The sequence below is a fragment of the Chiloscyllium punctatum genome, chromosome 12, assembly GCF_047496795.1.
Source record: "Chiloscyllium punctatum isolate Juve2018m chromosome 12, sChiPun1.3, whole genome shotgun sequence".
Lineage (NCBI taxonomy): Eukaryota > Metazoa > Chordata > Chondrichthyes > Orectolobiformes > Hemiscylliidae > Chiloscyllium > Chiloscyllium punctatum.
This window is the reverse complement of record NC_092750.1, coordinates 18,239,586-18,261,345: the sequence shown is the minus strand read 5'-3', so window position 1 is coordinate 18,261,345 and position 21,760 is coordinate 18,239,586. Positions and strand designations below refer to the sequence as shown.

General features: G+C 41.8%; 1 protein-coding gene across 4 annotated transcripts in view; it reads left to right on the top strand.

The window, feature by feature from the left end:
- slc26a6 (solute carrier family 26 member 6) overlaps positions 1-21,760 on the top strand; it is a 160,835-nt gene that overhangs the window by 57,707 nt on the left and 81,368 nt on the right. For all 4 annotated transcript variants that reach the window (XM_072581954.1, XM_072581953.1, XM_072581956.1 and 1 more), the window contains exon 2: positions 13,762-13,950. In XM_072581954.1, coding sequence (XP_072438055.1) covers positions 13,787-13,950 — 164 coding nt within the window. In that variant the 5' untranslated portion in view covers positions 13,762-13,786. The remainder of the gene's footprint in view (positions 1-13,761; positions 13,951-21,760) is intronic.

Genomic DNA, 21,760 nt, shown 5'->3' with positions numbered 1-21,760 from the left:
GGTCACTACATGCAGCAATATTGTGTGTTTGTAAAGATTTTCCTGATTTGATATTTTTACTATTACTTTACAAGGTGTCGACAATAGAAATAGAGGGTGAAGGAAATTCTCACTAATGCATTCAGTATTTGTGCATAAGGTGCACCCTCCTGTAGTTGCTGGAGTAAGCATTTAGCCAATTAGATTCATGTAGATCTGCAACCAAAGTCCACACAGTCACCTTTGCTTCCTTATCCCTTGATATTTTTTGATAACAAATATATATCAATCACAGTTTAAAATTTAGAATTCATCCAGCATTAATTGCAGTTTGAGAGACAGAATTCTAAACTTCTAGCACCCTTTGTTTCCTCATATCACTCTCAAAGTCTGCCTCGAATTTGTAAACTGCATACCCTCGTCAAAAACCCCCAACCAACTGTAATATGTTATCTCTATTTAACATTTCTATCCTCTTAATTATCTTGCAAACTTCAATTAATTCATCTTTTGGACTTCCAAAATCAAGAGAATACCATGCTAGTTTATGCAATCTTTTGTCATAATTTAACTCTTGGAGTCGAGGTAAAGTTCTGGTAAACCTTGTTAAAAATCACACAACACCAGGTTATAGTCCTGCAGATTTATTTGGAAGTGCGAGTTTTCGAAGCGCTGCTCCTTCATTGGAGCACCATCACGGGACACAGAATGATACAATGTATTGAACAAACCTAGATTGCTGTGAAGTATTTAATCACTTAGAATGGGGTTGCAGGTTTTGATTGATTAATATGTAAATCCCAGAACTTCTTTCAAGTCACTTAAGATTTTACATTTTAAAAAAATGTCATGATGTGGTTCAAAAAGCACACAATCTGTAGGCAGTCAGTCCATGTAGCATTTTATAAATTCCTACTTTGGAAATAGAACCAGTCTGACTCAAGATTGGAATACAGATGGATTCTAACCTCACACCTTTAATGCATTGCCTGAGCTGAGACGTCACTTTTATATAAAACCTGAAGTTATCCCAGGACTGTGACTTGAAAGAAGTTCTGGGATTTATATATTAATCAATCAAAACCTGCATCCCCATTCTAAGTGATTAATGACTCAACTGCAATTTAGGTTTATTCAATACATCTCACCATTTGTCTGATACTTTGACCTTTTACTATAAATTCTGTATCCTATGATCCTGCCCCACTAGCTACTGACAAAGGAGCAGCACTCTGAAAGCTTGTACTTCCAAAGACAGCTGTTGGATTACAACCTGGTGTTCTATGACTTTTTTTTCAAAGTGACATCTCAGCTCAGACAATACATGAAAGATGTGAGGTTAGAATCTGTCTGTATCTCAACCTTGAGTCAGACTCGGCCTATTTCCAAAGTAGGCATTTATTAAATGTCACATGGAACGACTGTCTACAGATTGTGCGCTTTATGAACAAAATAGAATTTATCTGCAAATGCAGATTTACCTCACAGACACGTGTGTGTGTATGTGTGAGTGGGTGCTTGTATGCATGAGTGTGATGGAGTCTATGCCTGTGAGAGGGTGTGCACGTGTGTTTGAGAGAGAGCATGTGTATGAGAGAGGGTCTGTGTGAGTGTGATCATGTGTAAGAGTGTGTGTGTGTGTGTATGTGTGCTTCTGTGTGAGTGTGTAGGAGAGTGTATAGTATAGTGGGGTCATCTGGAGTGTGACATGAACCCAAGATCCCAGTTGAGGCTGTCCTCATTAATACTGAACTTGGCTATCAACCTCTGCTCGACGACTCTCTGTGGTCAATATATTCTTCCAGTAGTCTCACCATGGTGCTGCATGGCTGAAGTTGTTTGAATTAGAATTAGAATTAGAGTTCATACAGTGTGAAAACAGGCCCTTCGGCCCAACAAGTCCACTCTGATCCTCCAAAGAGTAACCCACCCAGACCCATTTCCTGAATCTATTATTCTACATTTACCCCAATTTTAGTTCACCTAACCCACACATCCCTGAATGCTGTGGGCAATTTAGCATGGCCAATTCACCTGACCTGCACATCTTTGGATTGTGGGAGGAAACCGGAGCACCCGGAGGAAACCCACGCAGACCACAAGGAGAATGTGCAAACTCCACACTGACAGTCACTGGAATCAAGCCCAGGTCCCTGGCACTCTGAGGAGGCAGTGCTAACCACTGATCCACCATGCCACCTTAATGAATTTTTTGAAGTCAAGCCATGTTACTATTGATAGCATGAAACAAGGAACTAAGTAACTAATATTCTGTTTCTGGTAAATAGCATCACTTCTGCAATGTATGACATTGTATTTTATTCTAATATATCATAGAATCTCTACAGTATGGAAAGGGGCCCTTTGTCGTATCAAGTCCACACCGACCCTCTGGACGGTAACCCACCCAGATCCATTTCCCCTACCCTATATTTACTTCTGACCAATGCACCTAACCTGCACATCCCCTGAACATTATGGGCAATTTAGCATGGCCAATTCACCTAACCTGCACATCTTTGGGTTGTGGGAGGAAACCAGAGCACCCAGAGGAAACCCACACAAACCCGGGGAGAATGTGCAAACCCCACACAGTCGTCAGAGGCTGGAATCGAACCCAGGTCCCTGCTGCTTTAAGGTAGCAGTGCTAACCACTGAGCCACTGTGCCTCTCTCCATGGTCATTATTAGACTTTGAATTCCAGATTAGTTATGGAATTCAAATTTTGCCATCTGACATGGCAAGATTTGAACCCGGGTTCCCAGAAGACTATCTGAGTCTTTGAATTACTAGTCGAGCGATAATAACACTGGACTATTGCCAACCCTAATTCTATAGATACAAACATTAGCATTTTTGTTTACATTCCTTTCTTGGGAAAGCAGCCAACATAATCAAAGGCCCCTCCCACCATAGTTCTGTTGTCTTCCAGCCACTTCCATTGGGCAGAAGATGCAAAAGTTTGAAAATACTTACCAACACATTTCAGAACAACTTCTTCCCCACTGTTATCAGACTTATGATCAGAGCTCTAATATGGCAGGGTTGATCTTTCTCTGTAGCTGTAATATAATAACTTGCATTCTGTTCTGTTACCGTGACGTACTTACGTAAGGATAGCAACTAAAACAATACTTTTCACTATCTCAGTTCATACAGCAATAATAAATCAAATCAAATTTTAAAAGGTAAGGGGTAAATGTAGGGGTATGGGTGGGTTGTGCTTCGGCGGGTCGGTGTGGACTTGTTGGGCCGAAGGGCCTGTTTCCACACTGTAAGTAATCTAAAAATGTTTGTAACCATTCATTAAATTAAGGACCTGTTTTCCTATTCTCCAAAGTTTCCCTGGACCTCCACTATTTCCATCTTTTCACCATTTAGAATGTAGCCTGCTGTATCCTTCTTACATCCAAAATATATGGTCTCACATCTGCCTACATTGAAATTTATTTGCTACACTTTTGCTCATTTATTGCATCTATTGTCATCTCTTTGTAATTTTATGGTTCCACCTGCACTATTTACATCTTTGTATCATCTGCATATTTTTCTGTCTAATACCTAATTCCCTTACAGTGACATGGTGAATCTTTGTGGCCTCAATAGAAATCTGTACTGGACACCAACTAGTTGTATCCTATCCACTAGAAGGTTTGTCCTTTATTCCCAGTCTCTGTCTCCTGTTGTTCAGCAATTTCCTTTAAACCAGTTCAATAATTTACTTTCAAATCAATCATTTTCAGATTTAGCTAGCAGTCTCTAATAAGGAACATCATCCAATGTCTTTTGGACATCCAAATATTTAATTTGATTTATTATTGTCACATGTACCTAGATACAGTGAAAAGTTTTGTTTTGTGCACAAAACAGACAGATCATACCATACAAAGTACACTAAGGTAATAGCACAGAGCGAGGAATACAATAGTATGGCAGAAGAGAAGATGCACAGAGAGCGAGATCAACTCTAAATTTAAATTTTACATTTTAACTTTTAAATTTTAAATGAGTAACATCCTAAGACATTTCCCAATTCGCCACTTTAGTCACCTCTTCAAAAATTGTACACATGTTTTACAGGTTTGTTGGCTTTATCACATCAGCTTAAAATGTTCAAGCTGTTCAACAATCCAGGGATTAAAGGGTTAACCATACTCTTCCTTAATAGCAGCTACAGAGTATAGCCATAAAGAGCTATGTCGCAATCAAATCAGGTTACGCAAAACAAGGACCACCAGTGTGTAGGATTCCAGAGATTTCATTTCTCTTGGAGAAAGTGTATGTACTTAATAAAGGTATCTATGGATGTGGACTATCTTCTTTCCCTCAAATAACTTTGCTGCTTTGTGGTAAATAATGACCACTCTTGTAGAAAAAGCAGGGAGCGGCTGAAGAAAAGTCTGGTTGCAGTGTGGGGCAGGGATAAAGCACAAAATCACTCCAGCAATCCAATCACAGAAAAATGTAAGAGCCTGAAGAGAATTCCAGTGGCAAGAGGGAGTGGTCGGTGATAAAATTTGAGGCCAATCCACTCATCAGCTAGCAGACAGTAATCGCCAAGCAATACTGACAAAGTGGGGGAAAGCAAAATGAAGCATAACACATCTTGCAAAACCTCACGAGAAACATTCTAATCAGGCGGTATATTAGATCAACTGGCAATGACATTTTAATGAATATTAGATTTTTCCCGGCTTTGGTCAATTATCAGACAAGGACCAGATTACTGTGCTGCAAACAACAAACAGATACCATTCTTATCAGATGGGACACGGAAGATGAATCTGTCAAAAGTGAGAGTCAATAAAGCCTTCAATTCCTATTTTAGTTGATGACAAAATTCCATCATAGACCAGATGAAGTTTAATTGGTGCAATTAGGAGCCTAGGAGAACTGATACTTATATAAACATACCGATGTTACCTTCACTGATCAGTTACAATCTGGAAGATTGAGAAATGAGCTAGTCACTCGGTTTTCATCTTTGTTTCCACTGATTCAGTTCCTTTCCATAATTTAGCTTTCCTTCCCTTTTGTTTATTGTAGTCACTTTCTTTTTTGAGTTTTTTCATACTGTCTTTACCATTTGAACCACCATCCTATAGTTTAGAATACTTGATACTAGCCTTTTAACCTTTCTGCAAGGACTCTGATAGAGTTCATCCCAAAGGTAATTTGCTTCTCTCAATATTAGTGCCAGTTTCCCATGAAATGGATAGCAATTTCACACACCACTCCTTCCTGCATTGTCTACCTAATGCTCATTGTGAAGCCAATTTGCATGTGCCTCTGATTTTTAAATTCTTTCTTCCATCATGGCATGCAGGTGTCACAAGTTAGACCAAAACTTATTCCCAAACCATAATTTTCCTGGAGAAAGTGGTAGTAAAAATTCTTGAAATTCTTCAACCCTTAAGGTAAGGAAGGAGTTCCTGGAATTTGATTCTGTATCCATAGAATTTCATAGAATCCTTACAGTGTGGAAACAGACCCTTCAGCCTAACAAGTCCACATCAAACCTCCGAAGAGTAACATACCCAGACCCATTCCCCGATATTTATCCCTGACTAATGCACTTAACCTTCACATCCCTGAACATTATGGGCAATTTAGCTTGGCCAATACACCTGACCTGCACATCTTTGGATTGTGGGAGGAAATTGGAGCGCCCAGAAGAAACCCACGCAGACACAGGGAGAATGTGCAAACATCACACAGACTGTCATAGAGTCATAGAGGTGTACAGCATGGAAACAGACCCTTCGGTCCAACCCATCCATGCCAATCGCACATCCCAACCCAATCTAGTCCCACCTGCCAGCACCCCGCCCATATCCCTCCAAACCCTTCCTATTCATATACCCATCCAAATGCCTCTTAAATGTTGCAATTGTACCAGCCTCCACCACTTCCTCTGGCAGCTCATTCCATACACGTACCACCCTCTGCGTGAAAAGGTTGCCCCTCAGGTCTCTTTTATATCTTACCCCTCTCACCCTAAACCTATGCCCTCTAGTTCTGGACTCCCTGACCCCGGGGAAAAGACTTCGTCTATTTATCCTATCCATGCCCCTCATAATTTTGTAAAGCTCTATAAAGTCACCCCTCAGCCTCCGACGCTCCAGTGAAAACAGCCCCAGCCTGTTCAGCCTCTCCATGTAGCTCAAATCCTCCAACCCTGGCAACATCCTTGTAAATCTTTTCTGAACTCTTTCAAGTTTCACAACATCTTTCCGATAGGAAGGAGACTAGAATTGCATGCAATATTCCAACAGTGACCTAACCAATGTCCTGTACAGCCGCAACATGACCTCCCAACCCCTGTACTCAATACTCTGACCAATTAAGGAAAGAGTACCAAATGCCTTCTTCACTATCCTTTCTACCTGCGACTCCACTTTCAAGGAGCTATGAACTTGTACTCCAAGGTCTCTTTGTTCAGCAACACTCCCTAAGACCTTACCATTAAATATATAACTCTTGCTAAGATTTGCTTTCCCAAAATGCAGCACCTTGCATTTATCTGAATTAAACTCCATCTGCCACTTCTCAGCCCATTGGCCCATCTGGTCCAGATCCTGTTGTATTCTGAGGTAATCCTTTTCGCTGTCCACTACACCTCCAATTTTAGTGTCATCTGCAAACTTACTAACTGTACCTCTTGTGCTCGCATTCTAATCATTTATTTAAATGACAAAAAGTAGAGGACCCAGCACTGATCCGTGTGGCACTCCACTGGTCACAGGCCTCCAGTATGAAAAACAACCCTCCACCACCACCCTCTGTCCTCTACATTTGAGCCAGCTCTGTATCCAAATAGCTAGTTCTCCCTGTATTCCATGAGATCTAAGCTTGCTAATCAGTCTCCCATGGGGAACCTTGTCGAACGCCTTACTGAAGTCCATATAGATCACATCTACTGCTCTGCCCTCATCAACCTTCTTTGTTACTTCTTCAAAACACTCAATCAAGTTTGTGAGACATGATTTCCCACGCACAAAGCCATGTTGACTATCCCAAATCAGTCCTTGCCTTTCCAAATACATGTACATCCTGTCCCTCAGGATTCCCTCCAACAATTTCCCCACAACCAAGGTCAGGCTCACTGGTCTATAGTCCCCTGGCTTGTCCTTACCACCTTTCTTAAACAGTGGCACCACGTTTGCCAACCTCCAGTCCTCCGGCACCTCACCTGTGACTATCGATAATACAAATATCTCAACAAGGGGAGAAAGTGCGGACTGCCGATGCTGGAGATCAGAGCTGAAAATGTGTTGTTGGAAAAGCGCAGCAGGTCAGGTAGCATCCAAGGAACAGGAGAATCGACGTTTCGGGCATAAGCCCCTCTTCAGGAATGAGGAAAGTGTGTCCAGCAGGCTAAGATAAAAGGTAGGGAGGAGGGACTTGGGGGAGGGTCATTGGAAATACGATAGGTGGAAGGAGGTCAAGGTGAGGGTGATAGGCCGGAGTGGGGTGGGGGCAGAGAGGTCAGGAAGAAGATTGCAGGTTAGGAAGGCGGTGCTGAGTTCAAGGGATTTGACTGAGACAAGGTGGGGGGAGGGGAAATGAGGAAACTGGAGAAATCTGAGTTCATCCCTTGTGGTTGGAGGGTTCCTTGGCGGAAGATGAGGCGCTCTTCCTCCAACCGTCGTATTGCTATGGTCTGGCCTCTCAACAAGAGGCTCAGCAATCACTTCTCTAGCTTCCCACAGAGTTCTCGGGTACACCTGATCAGGTCCTGGGGATTTATCCACCTTTAACCATTTCAAGACATCCAGCACTTCCTCCTCTGTAACCTGAACATTTTGCAAGATGTCACCATCTATTTCCCTACAGTCTCTATCTTCCATATCCTTTTTCACAGTAAATATTCATTTATGCAAAATATTCATTTAATATCTCCCCCATTTTCTGTGGCTCCACACAAAGGCCATCTTGCTGATCTTTGAGGGGCCCTATTCTCTCCCTAGTTACCCTTTTGTCCTCATTATTTTTGTAAAAACCCTTTGGATTCTCCTTAATTCTATTTGCCAAATCTATCTCATGTCGCCTTTTTGCCCTCCTGATTTCCCACTTCGGTATACTCCTACTTCCTTTATACTCTTTTAAGAATTCACTCGATCTATCCTGTCTATACCTGACATATGTTTCCTTCTTTTTCTTAACCAAACCCTCAATTTCTTTAGTCATCCAGCATTCCCTATACCTACCAGCCTTCCCTTTCACCCTGACAGGAATATACTTTCTCTGGATTCTTGTTATCTCATTTCTGAAGGCTTCCCATTTTCCAGCTGTCCCTTTACCTGTGAACATCTGCCTCCAATCAGCTTTCAAAAATTCTTGCCTAATACCGTCAAAATTGGCCTTTCTCAAATTTAGAATTTCAACTTTTAGATCTGGTCTATCCTTTTCCATCACTATTTTAAAATGAATAGAATTATGGTCGCTGGCCCCAAAGTGCTCCCCTACTGACACCTCAGTCACCTGCCCTGCCTTATTTCCCAAGAGTAGGTCAAGTTTTGCACCTTCTCTAGTAGGTACATCCACATACTGAATCAGAAAATTGTCTTGTACACACTTAAGAAATTCCTCTCCATCTAAACCTTTCACACTCTGGCAGTCCCAGTCGATGTTTGGAAAGTTAAAATCCCTTACCATAATCACCCTATTATTCTTACAGATAGCTGAGATCTCCCTACACGTTTGTTTCTCAATTTCCCTCTGACTCTTGGAGGGTCTATAATACAATACCAATAAGGTGATCATCCCTTTCTTATTTCTCAGTTCCACCCAAATAACTTCCCTGGATGTATTTCCGGGAATATCCTCCCTCAGCACAGCTGTAATGCTATCCCTTATCAAAAATGCTACTCCCCCTCCTCTCTTGCCTCCCTTTCTATCCTTCCTGTAGCATTTGTATCCTGGAACATTAAGCTGTCAGTTCTGCCCATTGCTGAGCCATGTTTCCATAATTGCTATGATCCCACGTGAGTCTGGAATTTAACCAGGGTCACTGGTGCTGCGAGGCAACAGTGCTAACTATTGAGCCACCATGCCACCACTGTATCAGTGAAGGTATGACTGTACAGTTCCAAGTCAGGATGCTGACTGGCTTGGAGGGAAACTTGCAGGTGGTAGTGTTCCCCTGCATTTGCTGCATCTCTCCTTTTAGGCAGTAGAGGTCTCAGTTTTAAATGGTGCTGTGAAACAACACTTGGTGTGTTACTGCAATGCATCTTGTAGCTGGTACGCACGGCTGCCACTATGCGTTGGCAATGAAGGGAGTGAATGTAGGTGCTGATCAAGTGGGCTGCTTTACCCTGGATGGTGTCCAACTTCTTGACTGTTATTGAACCAGGTAAGTGGACAATGCTCCATCGCACTTCTACTTGTGCCTTGTTAAAGCTGGACAAACTTTGGGGAGACAAAAGAATTGATATTCACTGTAGAACTCCTCACCTTTGATCCACATCTGTAGACACATTATTCACATGGCTGCTTTATGGCTATTATAGTCCAATTTCTGATTCATGATAACCCCCACAATATTGATAGTGGGGAATTCAATGATGGCAATGCCATTGAACTTGAAGGAGTGATGACTAGATTTGCTCTTGTTGGAATTGATCATTGCCTGGCACTTGAGTGGCATAAATATTCCTGATGAAGGGCTTATGCCTGAAACGTTGACTTTCCTGCTCCTCAGATGCTGCCTGACCTGTTGTGCTTTTCCAGCACCACACTCATGACTTGCCACTACCAGCCCAAGTCTGAACCTTCTCCAGGTCTAGCTGCTTGTGAACACGGGCTGCTTCACTTTCTGAGCAGTCACACACAGCTGTGAATATCTTCACTTTTGCCCTTGTGATGTAGGGAATGTCATTGAAGCAACTGAAAATGATTAGGCCTCAGACTTTACCCTCCCAAAACATCTTCAATTATGTCCTGGAGCTGAGATAATTGACTTCCAACAACCAAAACCCATCTTCCTTTATGCCATGTATGAAACAAACCAGCAGAGCATTCTCCCTCCAACCCCAAACCCCTCCCCCCCTCCGAATTCCATATTGTCCCCTCCAGTTTTGATAGAGCTCCTCGGTGCCATATTCAGTCAAATGCTGGCATGGCATGAAGAGCAGTCACTTTGACCTCCCCTCTGAAGTTCAGCTCTTTTGTCCATTTTGGAGCAAGTCTCTAATGAAATCAGGATGCAAGTGGCCAAGTTGAACCCAATCTGAATGTTAGTGATCAGGTTATTACTTTGGTAGTGTTTTGGACCAGACCGAATCCCCCTCCAGATATTCAGGAGATAGTCTAGACCCCAACTTTTTATTTATTTTAAAAAGGTAAATGTAAAGGTGTTGTGTTCCAGATGTAATTCAATTGGCCAAACTATTTGATGTTAAGCTAAATATAATTTATTCATACACTATAGTTAAAATACAAGAAAATAGAATAGAATTGACTTAGCTGTATCTCTCCCTGTTACTAATGAACTGTTTCAATATAATAACATCCCATAAACACACACTTGGCAAAGGCAAAGTCAATAAAATAGATTGTCTCACATGCAGTTCTAGCAACCCGGGAGGAATAACATCAAGAAAAGATTCAGACAGTGTAGAAGGGAGAGATATACTGCAGCTTCCAAACTCTCCAACAACTGCCGAGAGCTGAAACTCAAAATCCTGGTTGTGTGGGAGCTTGGCCACACCCATTCAGACTGCTTCTATTGTTCCAAATTTAAAAAAACCCCGAGGCCTCATAAGCTGTTTACTTTATTAATTTGGAGTGCACTAGCCGGCACCTCTGACTCAGCCTTCTTTCATTTAAAAAAAAACAGGAAAAACTACGCCTCTTAAAGCCATAGAAATGTCACACAAGTGCCATTGAGAGCACTGCTGATGACCCTTACATTATTTTACTGGTGACCTGGAAATAAACTGACAGTCAATGATTGGCCAGGTTTGATTTGTGATGCCTTTTGTACATAGAATAGAGTTGGAAATTTTTCCACACTGTTGGGTAGATGCCAGTCTTGTAGCTGCACTGGAATAGCTTGGCTAGGGTGGGTGGCAAATCCTGGAACATGTCTTAAATGTTATGGCCAGAATGTTGCCAGTTGTATTTTCAACTATTTGTGATATCATACGGAGTAAATCCAATTGGTTGATGTTTAGCATCTGTGGTGCTGGGAACTTGAGGAGAAGATTCTTTGAGGTGCTGCTTATTATTTAACTGCTATTTCCTGGTACTCTCCAAACAGGATCTTTACCTTCTCTTCCCTGTGTTGCTGGTCTCAATATGGGGGATCTCAATGACTCAGTTATTCTTCTCCTTCTCTAATATCCTCACAGGCTAGTTCATGATGTCTCTCACCTGGGCACCAGGCTGCTCTTTTACTAACCATTATCCTTATCCTCATAGACAGAAAGAACATTGAACCAGTTGAAAAGTATCTATCTTTGCATAGTTCCCTGTACTCTGTGCAATACCAGTCACACCAACTTGAATCTTTCCATGAAGTATTGTCTCAATGTGAAGCAGATTGCCCAGATATTGTTACCATCTTTGTACCAAAGCCTCTCCAAATTATACTCCAACTGAATAACTCTGAACTAAAGAGATTTGAGACAGAGATATCTACTGCACACTCTGGACAGCTTTAACTGACACATGCCGTAGTCCAATGTACAAATTTCACTGCCTTTTTTTTAGCCTATGTGATTTATAACTACAATTTAGTTTCTTGCATTTCTTTTTCTTCTTCCACTTACCATTCTCACCCTAAGCACTGAACACTGGAAAATGTTTTTTAAGTACTGTATTTGCTGCCTTTAGGTAACATGAACTTTTGCATGTATTGGAAACAAAACAACACTTTCTTCTCCGTCAACACGAAATTCCTAATTATACCAAATCCCTGATTTTAGCACTCTCTTCACAAGACATTCTGTTCTCGGTCACTATGGTGTTATGAGGTTATGTTGAGGTTTTTGTCAGTACACTCTGGGATGTGGGTGTTGCTGGCTGGGCCATCATTTGTTGCCCATCACCAGTTGCCCTTGAGAAAGTGATGACCAGTTGCCATTTTGACCCACTGCCGTCTATTAAGAGTTGTTATGTCCACAGTAAAGTTCGGAAGGGAGAACCAGGATTTTGCCCTAACAAGGGATGGCACAGTGGCTCAGTGGTTAGCACTGTTGCCTCACAGCACCAGGGACCCGGATTCGATTCCAGCCTCAGGCGACTGTCTGTGTGGAGTTTGCACATTCTTGCCATGTCTGTGTGGATTTGTTCTGGTTTCCTCCCACAATCCAAAGATATGCAGGTTCGGTGGATTGGCCATGAGAAACTGTGCATAGTGTTCAGGGATGTGTAGGTTAGCCATGGGAAATGGAGGGTTACAGGGATAGAGTAGGTGGATGGGTCTGGGTGGGATGATCTTTGGAAGGTCAGTGTGGACGTATTGGGCCGGAGAGCCTGTTTCCACACAGTAGGGATTCTATTCTATTTTTTAAAAACCTGAAGGAACAGTGATGCAGTCCAATAACAATTACTGTTATGGTCTTAATTCCAAGTGTCATTGATGGTGTGTACTATTTGTTCACGTAATTGGACTTAACTATTATGCTATGTCTTATGACCATTCTTACCTTTCAGTGTGTAGTGAATAAAAGGAAAAACATAATTTTCTGGAAACAGCAAACATAGGCTTTACAAGGTCACCCAGGCATGCAATCAAACATATCACTAACTCCTCCCCCCCCACCCCCCCCCCCAACCCATTGGTATTACTTTCTGTGAAATGGGATAGTTAATAAAGATGATAAAAGTATTGCCTCCTCAGGTGGAGAGCCAGCAATAGTTCTGTGTCAACCTCCTTGCTGGGAAGACCCATTGGCGTAATTGATTTAATTCTGTTGAGCTAAGTGACTGAATGGCAAAGACCCCCAGGAGCTGTCACCCCTCAAGAGCCACAAGCCAACCAGTGACTCACAGCTGTTACTTGGTTGGCAGTGCCAGATGGATTGGCAGCTGCCCCCAGCAAACCACTCACCAGGAAAGACTCAGGTGATTGGAGGTCACAGAGTGGGATTCATGGCAGAGTGAAGGGTGTCAGCAACAAAGAAAGGGGTAGTTCTCAATGGGGTCTCCCACCCCTGTGTCTGGTACATCGATCAGGCACTGGACATCATTGAACCAGTGAACACCTCCAGCCCAGAAGTTTGCAGGCAAACCCTGTGGATTTAGTTTTCAGGCCTTCTGCAAGGTCTGTCCCCTACTGCTGCTGGGTGAATATATCCTGGGCGAGTATTAATCCACCACTTAAGGACCTCAATTCACAGCAGAGTGTGGTAGGGCTGTCTGTTAATGTGGATCCATCCTGGAAGGAGGTAGGGAGACAGCTGGTTAATTGTAAACCCCCCGCCCCCCCCAACTGCCAACCCACCCCCACAGCCAATGCTCTCCACCACACATACCTCTGGGGCGAGGATTAAATTCTACAAGAAATCTATTCAAATAGGTGCTTTGGCACTGCAACAGGTCACTTTGAAGATTTATTTCCCCACTGTGGCAGATGATTTAACAAGATTCAATTTGTGCCAGAAAGCAAACAATTGAAGAGTGTTTGTATGAGGTAAGGAGTAGAGAATCTTTGGATCTCACCATTTCTGTTATAGCATTCTGTTCTTCAGTGTTTGCTGTGTGTGTGGGTGCTGTGTACCTTTCTCCAGTTTCTATTTTCCAGTTTTCACTCTGCTCTCGCATTCTTTCCAGGTGAACACCAGACCAGGAATTTTCAATGATTGCCAACGCAGAAGATGAAGTGGATTCCAACTTCCAAATGCAGAAATCCAGCTATCATGTGGAAAGGCAGGTTATGGATGAGGAGTACTTGGAGGTGGTGGCACAATGGTCAAAGAACTCTGAACCATCCCTGAAAGATAAACTGAAAGAAAATCTGAGGTAAGTAGCCTTTTTCTTAACTGTTCACAATGTGTTCTAACTCTGTGTCTGCCGAGAAATTCGAGCTGAACAGTTCTCTTTTGATTGAAATTCATCTGTGTGAACGCATTGGAAAGTGTAGCGTTGTACACACAAATATTTTCTAGTATATTGAACATAAAGATGAAATAAAGAAATACCTGCATTTATGACACCAGGAGTTCCTAAAGTGCTTTATGGCCAATGAATTAGTTTTTGAAATTGAGTCAATGTAGGAACCACAACAGTCAACTTGCGCGCAGCAATTTCTCACAAACACACTATGATAATGACCAGATAATCAGTCATGTTGGTTGAGGGATAATGGAAAAAGATCCTGGCTCTTCTTCAAAAAATTGCCCTTGATCCACCCTGCAGAAACAGCTGGGGTCTGAGTTTAATCTTTCATCTGAAAGCCAACGCTAATGGCTGAGCATTCCAAACCCCTCAGGTAAAGAGGTGAGAGAACAGGCAGAATAGTAAATATGGCCATTAGAAATAGGAGCAGGAGTAGGCCATTCGGTCCCTAGAGTCTGATCTGCCATTCAATAGGATCAGGGCTGATCTGGTGCTCCTCAGGTCCACTTCTCTCCCCTTTCCCCAGAACCCTCAATTCCCTGCTGCAATCTATCTATCTCAGCCTTAAAGAAAAACAAGGACTCTGCCCCCACATCTCTCTGTGACAAGGAGTTTCGAAGACTCAATCATCTGAGGGAAGAAATCCCTCCTCATTTCAGTCTCAGATCAGTGCTCCTTTATTGCGAGACCGAGTCCATGCTCTCTGGTCCTGGACACTTTGTCGCCTCAGCATTTACCTTGTCCAGCCCCTTAAGAATCCTGAATGTTTCAATGAGATTATCTCTCATTCTTCTAAATTCCATTGAGTAGAGTTGAAACCTGTTTAATGTTTGCTCATAAGACAGTCCTTCCATACTGGAGATCATCCTAGTGATGCTTCTCTGAACTGCCTCCAATGAAATAATAGCGTTTCCGAAATCAGGGGACCAAAACTGCTCACAGGACTCCAGATGTGGTCTCACCAGCACTTTGTGCAATTGCAGTAAAGCTTCCCTACTCTTATGCTCCAACCTCTTTCAAATAGGGGTGAACATTCCGTTAACCTTCCTGATTACCTGCCGCACCTATGTTGCATGGCATCTGGAGGGGAGCCCAGAATCTGACATGGTTTATTGCCATCCGTAATTCATTTGGCAACTCAGACACCTGCCAAGAGCCAGTAGAAACTTGCATGTAGCCAATTAAGGGCACAACCTGCTTCCACTCTATGACCCACACAGGACTCTCCTCTCCCATCCACTCCCTGAGTCTCTATGGTCACCCTTTGAATGAGCCAGCATCTCTATAGTCAAAAGAACTGTCAACAATTTATTTGTCTGTCAACAATTGAGCAATTGCTGCTTTGGGGATGTATTGGAAGAGACAGGGGAGGAGGATTGCAAGGTGTTGGTATAAAGTTGGTGAAGGTGTGCCTAGAAATACATTTCTACCGGAGCTTTCACATTTGGCAGGAAGTTGGGAAACTGATTTGATGGTTAATTCAAGGCTGAAGCATCACTGCAGTTTTGAGGGAGTAGTACATTGTCAGAGACATGCTTCAGGGATGAAATTAGGCTGAGGATTGTTCAGGGAGAGAGTATTCTACTGAGCATTCATTCTCACTCAACAGATTAATCACCAATTTATCTAAATGCTTGATGTAAATGAATCGCTTGTTGTGTATATCAACAAAACAGCAAATACACTTTACAAGTAGTTGGCTGTAACGTAATTCAGAACTTCCTGAGGTCATGAACAGCATACTTGTTAATGTGTCTTTTTCCTTCTATGAAGATAAAGCACAAATTTTAGAAACTGGAGGCTTGTGGAAATGTAAAGCAGATTCAGACTCATTAACTCACTATGTATCTCAAGCACTTCTTAATAGTGAGAAGTTTGCTTCAGCTAGAACATTTATAGCTGGAGAATTAGTATGGATGTGAATTTATACATGCACAAAGCAAAATCATTGGTTTTAAATATTGCATGAATGTAAATGAAACCATTTTTCTTTATTTGTCTTTAAAGTCTTGCTGCTAGGTGATTATCAGACTTCTAAATCCAAATAGGTCCTGGCTCAAATTTCAAGAATGTTTCAATTGTTAAAGCCCTTTGGTAATCCAATTATTCTTTCTTGTGATTTGTGGCCACATTTTTAAAATACTGTTGCCTTTTCAATGGGAAATGTTTGATAGAATGGAATAGGGCATAAAATAAAACATGTTTCATTTGTCAAAGATTAAGTTTCCTGACATATGTTGAGCTCCATGCTATTCTTTCATCTACCAGACCTTTATTGAAACTTAACACAGGCTGCAGGGTTAAAGGCATCTTCGCCAATGATGCCTTCATTCTGTGAATACATTTTTAAAATTCGAGGACATGTTCTCGAATGAACAGGGAAGAAGGAAATGTTTGTAATTATTTCAACACACTCTACCTTTACCTATAGTCGATCCAGGTGACTGACTAAACAAAATATTTTATAATACAATCCTTTTTCTTTACATCGTTTCTTAATTAAATCAGTTTCAAAGTTACATTATCTTGGCAGAAAGCATGCAGTGAACAAACAATCCCTACTTGAAGATAAAAACTGAAGGGAGGTTTACCTGACTTACTGTTAAACTTCTTGTTTGACTGAAGACTACCGCTCAGGAGTAGTCAGTAGTCCAGCTACTGAGCAAGAACAATGAATCTACATACCCAAAATAAAGCAGAGAAATAGAAATCAGAACTTGGACTGACAGTAAATTGGAGAGGATTCACATGTTACCAGGACTGGAGGGTTTGAGTTATAAGGAGAGGTTGGATAGATTGGGACTTTTTTCACTAAAGCATATGAGGTTGACGGGTGACCATATAGAGGTTTATAAAATCATGAGAGGCATGGATAAGGTGAACAGCAAAGGTCTTTTCCCTAGGGTGGGGAAGTTCAAAACCAGGGACATATTTTTAAGGTGAGAGGGGAGAGATTTAAAAGGGACCTGAGGGGCATTTTTTTCTCACAGGATGGTTCATATATGGAATGAACCAGAGGAAGTGATAGATGCAGGTACAGTTACAAGATTTAAAAGACATTTGGACAGGGCCAAATGCAGGCACTTGGGAGTAGTTTAGTCTGGGGAAAATTGATCAGCATGGATTAGTTTTACTGAAGGGTCTGTTTCCATGCTGTATGACTCTATGACTCATAGATGGTATATTATGATAAATTTTTAATTGTAGTGCAAATGACAATGCTGTTTGATTAGACAGTTAAGACCCGAACAGGTTAACTAACATCATGGTAAGTTCTGCCAATCAGGATATAAAGGACTGCTCCTTGGAGAAGCTATGATATTTTCCACGAACTCTCCAGTGACTAAGCAGTGCTTTAGTGATTATTCTTCGTGATAATAGTATATGTTTAAAATATTAATCTGTACTTAGTAAAAGCATAAGTAGTAAGAATAGGAGTTGGTCATTCACCCTTCAAGCCTTTCCTATCATTCAACTTTATGGTTGATGTGACCCAGGCCTCAAATCCTCTTTCATGCTGGCTCATCAGTATGCTGACCTCCCTGACATTTCAAAAATCTATCCACCCCTCTCTTTAAATACTTTCAGTGATCTAGCTTCTACAACGATGCTCTGGGGGAAGATATTCCTTTGCATCTCTGTTTTAACTGAGTGCCCCCTTACTGTGTGATTACGTCTCCAAGTTCGAGATTCCCCACAATAATGGAAACATCTTCTTAACATCTACCCCCTCAGAATCTTGAATGTTTCAGTAAAATTGCTCCTTCTTGAAACTCTAATGAATAAAGTCCTAACCATTTAAGTCATTCTTGATAAGCTAACCCCTCCATCACTGGGATTAACCTAGGACCTTATTTTCAAACTGTCTCCAATACCAATATATCCTTTCTTCAATATGGGGAACAAAGGTGTACATGTCTCACAAGAGAATTTTGTATATTTCGAAGGTAATGTAACCAGTTATTAAATAGTAAGTAATATATTTTTTGTTAAAATTACACCTTATTTCTGCTTAAAATTAATCAGATGTCTAGCATGTGCATGTGAAGTCATTCTCAAGAAATGCTGCTGTTGCAAATTAACTGTAAGTAATAAAAAGAGGTGTTTGGGTGAGGTCCTAGATTTGTTAGAGAGATGGGTTGCATCTTCACAGCAGAGGATTAAATATTTATATACATTTATTATACATTTATATACTTCTTTACATTTACATAAATGATTTGGATGTGAACGTATTGGTACAGTTAGTAAGTTTGCAGATGACACCAACATTGGAGGTGCAGCGGACAGCGAAGAAGGTTACGTCAGAGTAGAACAGAGTCGTGATTAAATAAGCCAATGGGCAGAGGAATGGCAAATGGAGTTTAATTTAGATAAATGCAAGGTGCTCCATTTTGGAAAAACAAATCAGAGCAGAACTTATGCACTTAATGGTAAGGTCCTAGGGAGTGTTGCTGAACAAAGAGACCTTGGAGTGCAGGTTCCTAGTTCTTTGAAAGTAGAGGCGCAGGTAGATAGGATAGTGAAGAAGGCGTTTGGTATGCTTTCCTTTATTGGTCAGAGTATTGAGTACAGGAGTTGGGAGGACATGTTGCGGCTGTACAGGACATTGGTTGGGCCACTTTTGGAATATTTCGTGCAATTTTGGTCTCCTGCCCATCGGAAGGATGTTGTGAAACTTGAAAAGGTTCAGAAAAGATTTACAAGGGTTGGATAATTTGAGCTATAGGGAAAGACTGAATAGGCCGGGGGTGTTTTCCTTGGAATGTTGGAGGCTGAGGGGTGACCTGATTGAAGTTTATGAAACCATGAGGGGCATGGATAGGATAACTAGACAAAGTCTTTTCACTGGGGTGGGGAGTTCAGAACTAGAGGGCATAGGTTTAGGGTGAGAGGGAAAAGATATAAAAGGGACCCAAGGGACAACTTTTTCACTCAGTGGGTGGTGCATGTATGGAATGAACTGTCAGAGGAAGTGGTGGAGGCTGGTACAATTGCAGCATTTAAAAGGCATCTAGATGGGTATATGAATAGGAAGGGTTGAGAGGCATATAGGCCAAATGCTGTCAAATGGGACTAGATTAGGTTAGATTATCTGGTCAGCATGGACGAGTTGGACCAAAGGATCTGTTTCCGTGCTGTACTTCCCTATGATTCCATGAATCTAAAACAGAAAAGGTGACATATGTCTGACAAGGCCCTTGAGGAATATAAAGGAAGCAGAAAAAAACTTAAGCAAGGAATTAGGAGGTCAAAAGGGGGCCATGAAATGTCCTTTGCAAGTAGGATTAAGGAGAATACCAAAGCTTTTATATGTTTATTAGGATCAAGAAGGTAATGCATCCACTCCAGGACAAAGAAGCAATTTATGCTTTTAACCAGAGGAAATGGGTAACGTCCGTAATGAGTACTTCACATCTGTATTCACCAAGGAGAAGGACATGGATGATGGTAAGATTAGAGAGGAGTGCAGTCGGTTCTGCTCTAACATGGTAGTTCTATTCTCATGCAACCCCATGTCATAAGAAAATCGTATAATAGCAGCACCATTTAAACCACTGGGCCAGAGTCGCGTTATAACATATGCACTTTAAAAGGTTGCACTTTAGAAACAGTGTCCCCTATTGATCAGTCGCATTATAGTGAATTTGCAATAATGAAACACACATGACAGCAGAACGACCTGAATATTTGATATTCTGGAGCAAGTCGATATTAAAGAGGAGGAGATGGTGTCTTGAAAAACATTAAAGTAGATCAGTGCCCAGGGCTAATGAGATCTGCCTACTGAGGAAGGAAAGGGAGAAGATTCTTGGGGCCTTGACAGCGATCTTTGTATCCTCTTTAGCCACAGGTGAGGACCCAGAAAACTGGACAATGACCAGTGTTGTTCTTTTGTTTAAGAAAAGTAATAGGGACAATCCAGGGAATGATAGGCCGTTGAGCCGTAAATCTGTGGGAGAGCAATTATTGGAGAAGTTTCATTAAGGACAGGATTTACTCACATTTGGAATTGAATATAATTATTTGGGATTGCATGGAATTGGGGGGATTGGGGGGGGTGGAGGGATCTTTTGCTCCACAAATTTGATTGAGACTTTTGTGGAAGTGACAAATTGGAAGTGATGATTGATAAGGGAAGAGCAGTGGATGCAGTCAACATGGATTTCACTGAAGCATTTGAAAAGGTCCCTCATGGTGGTCTGGTCAAAAACATTAAGTCACATGGGATCCATGGTGAGTTGGCAGGTTGGATTCAAAATTGGCTTGGACTTAGAAGACAGGTGATAGTTGTGGACGGGTGTTTTTTGACTGGAGGTCTGTAACCATTGATCTGCAGGAATCAGTGCAGGGAGTTCTGTTGTTTATAATATATATAAACATTATTTGGGTGAAAATGTAGATGATCTCAATAGTAAGTTTTCAGATGGTACAGAAATTGGTGGAGTTGTGGGTAGTGACAAAAGTTGTCAAATGATATAGCAGGATGTAGATCAGTGGGAAAGATGGGCGGAGAAATGGCAGATGGAGTTTAATCCGGGCAAGTGTGAGGTGATGCATTTTGGAGGTCAAATGCAAGAGGAAAGTATGTAGTAAATGGTGGGACCTTTAGGAGCATTGATTCTATCCCTTTGGATACAATCTTGCATGCTTGCCTTCGTCAATCAGGACATTGAGTCATGTTGCAGCTATATAAAACTTTAGTTGTGGTAACTATACTATATGAAGGATGTGAGCTTTGGACTGGGGGCAAAAGAGGTTGACCAGGTTGTTGCCTGGATTGGAGTGCATTAGCTATAAGGAAAGACTGGACAAACTTGGATTGTTCTGCTAGAGCTTCAGACACTGAGGGGCAAACTGATAGAAGTATATAAAGTTATGAGAGGCTTGGATAGTATGGATAGTTGGAGTCATTTTCCCAGGGTGGAAGTGTCAAATACTAGAAGCCATAGTGAGAGAGGGAAGGTTTAAAGGACATGTGTCAAGCATTTATTTAATATGGAGGATGGTAGGTGTCTAGAAAGCACTGCCAGAGGAGGTGGTCGAAGCAGACATGATAGTGACATTTAAGTGGCATTTAGACAGACATGTGAACAGGTGGAGAGTGGAGGAATATGGACCAAGAGCATGCAGCTGGGATCAGTTTAGAATGGCATCATGGCTGGCAACATGATGGGTCAAAGAGCCTGTTCTTGCGCTGTTCTGTTCTATATTCTATGTTTCTATCTGCTGCTCTGTTTGCGTGGTGACTTAGTCTCCACGGTAAATGCAGTATCAGCATCTGAAGGTGGCCCAGAGGATCAGATCCAGTGGTGGAGCTTCTTGCATTGGTGCTATGATATTGGTTCAGCCCCTCCTCATTGACTAGGTAGGTCTAATGCAAGAGTAAGAAAACAGATTACAGAGGAGGAAGTGCTGCATGTCTTGAAACGGGTAGAGGTGGATAAATCCCTAGGACCTTATCAGGAGTACCAGAGAACTCTGGGAGAAGCTAGAGAAGTGATTGCTGGGCCCCTTGCTGAGATATTTGTATCATCGATAGTCATAGGTGAGGTGCCGGAAGACTGGAGGTTGGCAAATGTGGTGCCACTGTTTAAGAAGGGTAGTAAGGACAAGCCAGGGAACTATAGACCAGTGAGCCTGACGTTGGTGATGGGCAAGTTGTTGGAGGGAATCCTGAGGGACAGGATGTACATGTATTTGGAAAGGCAAG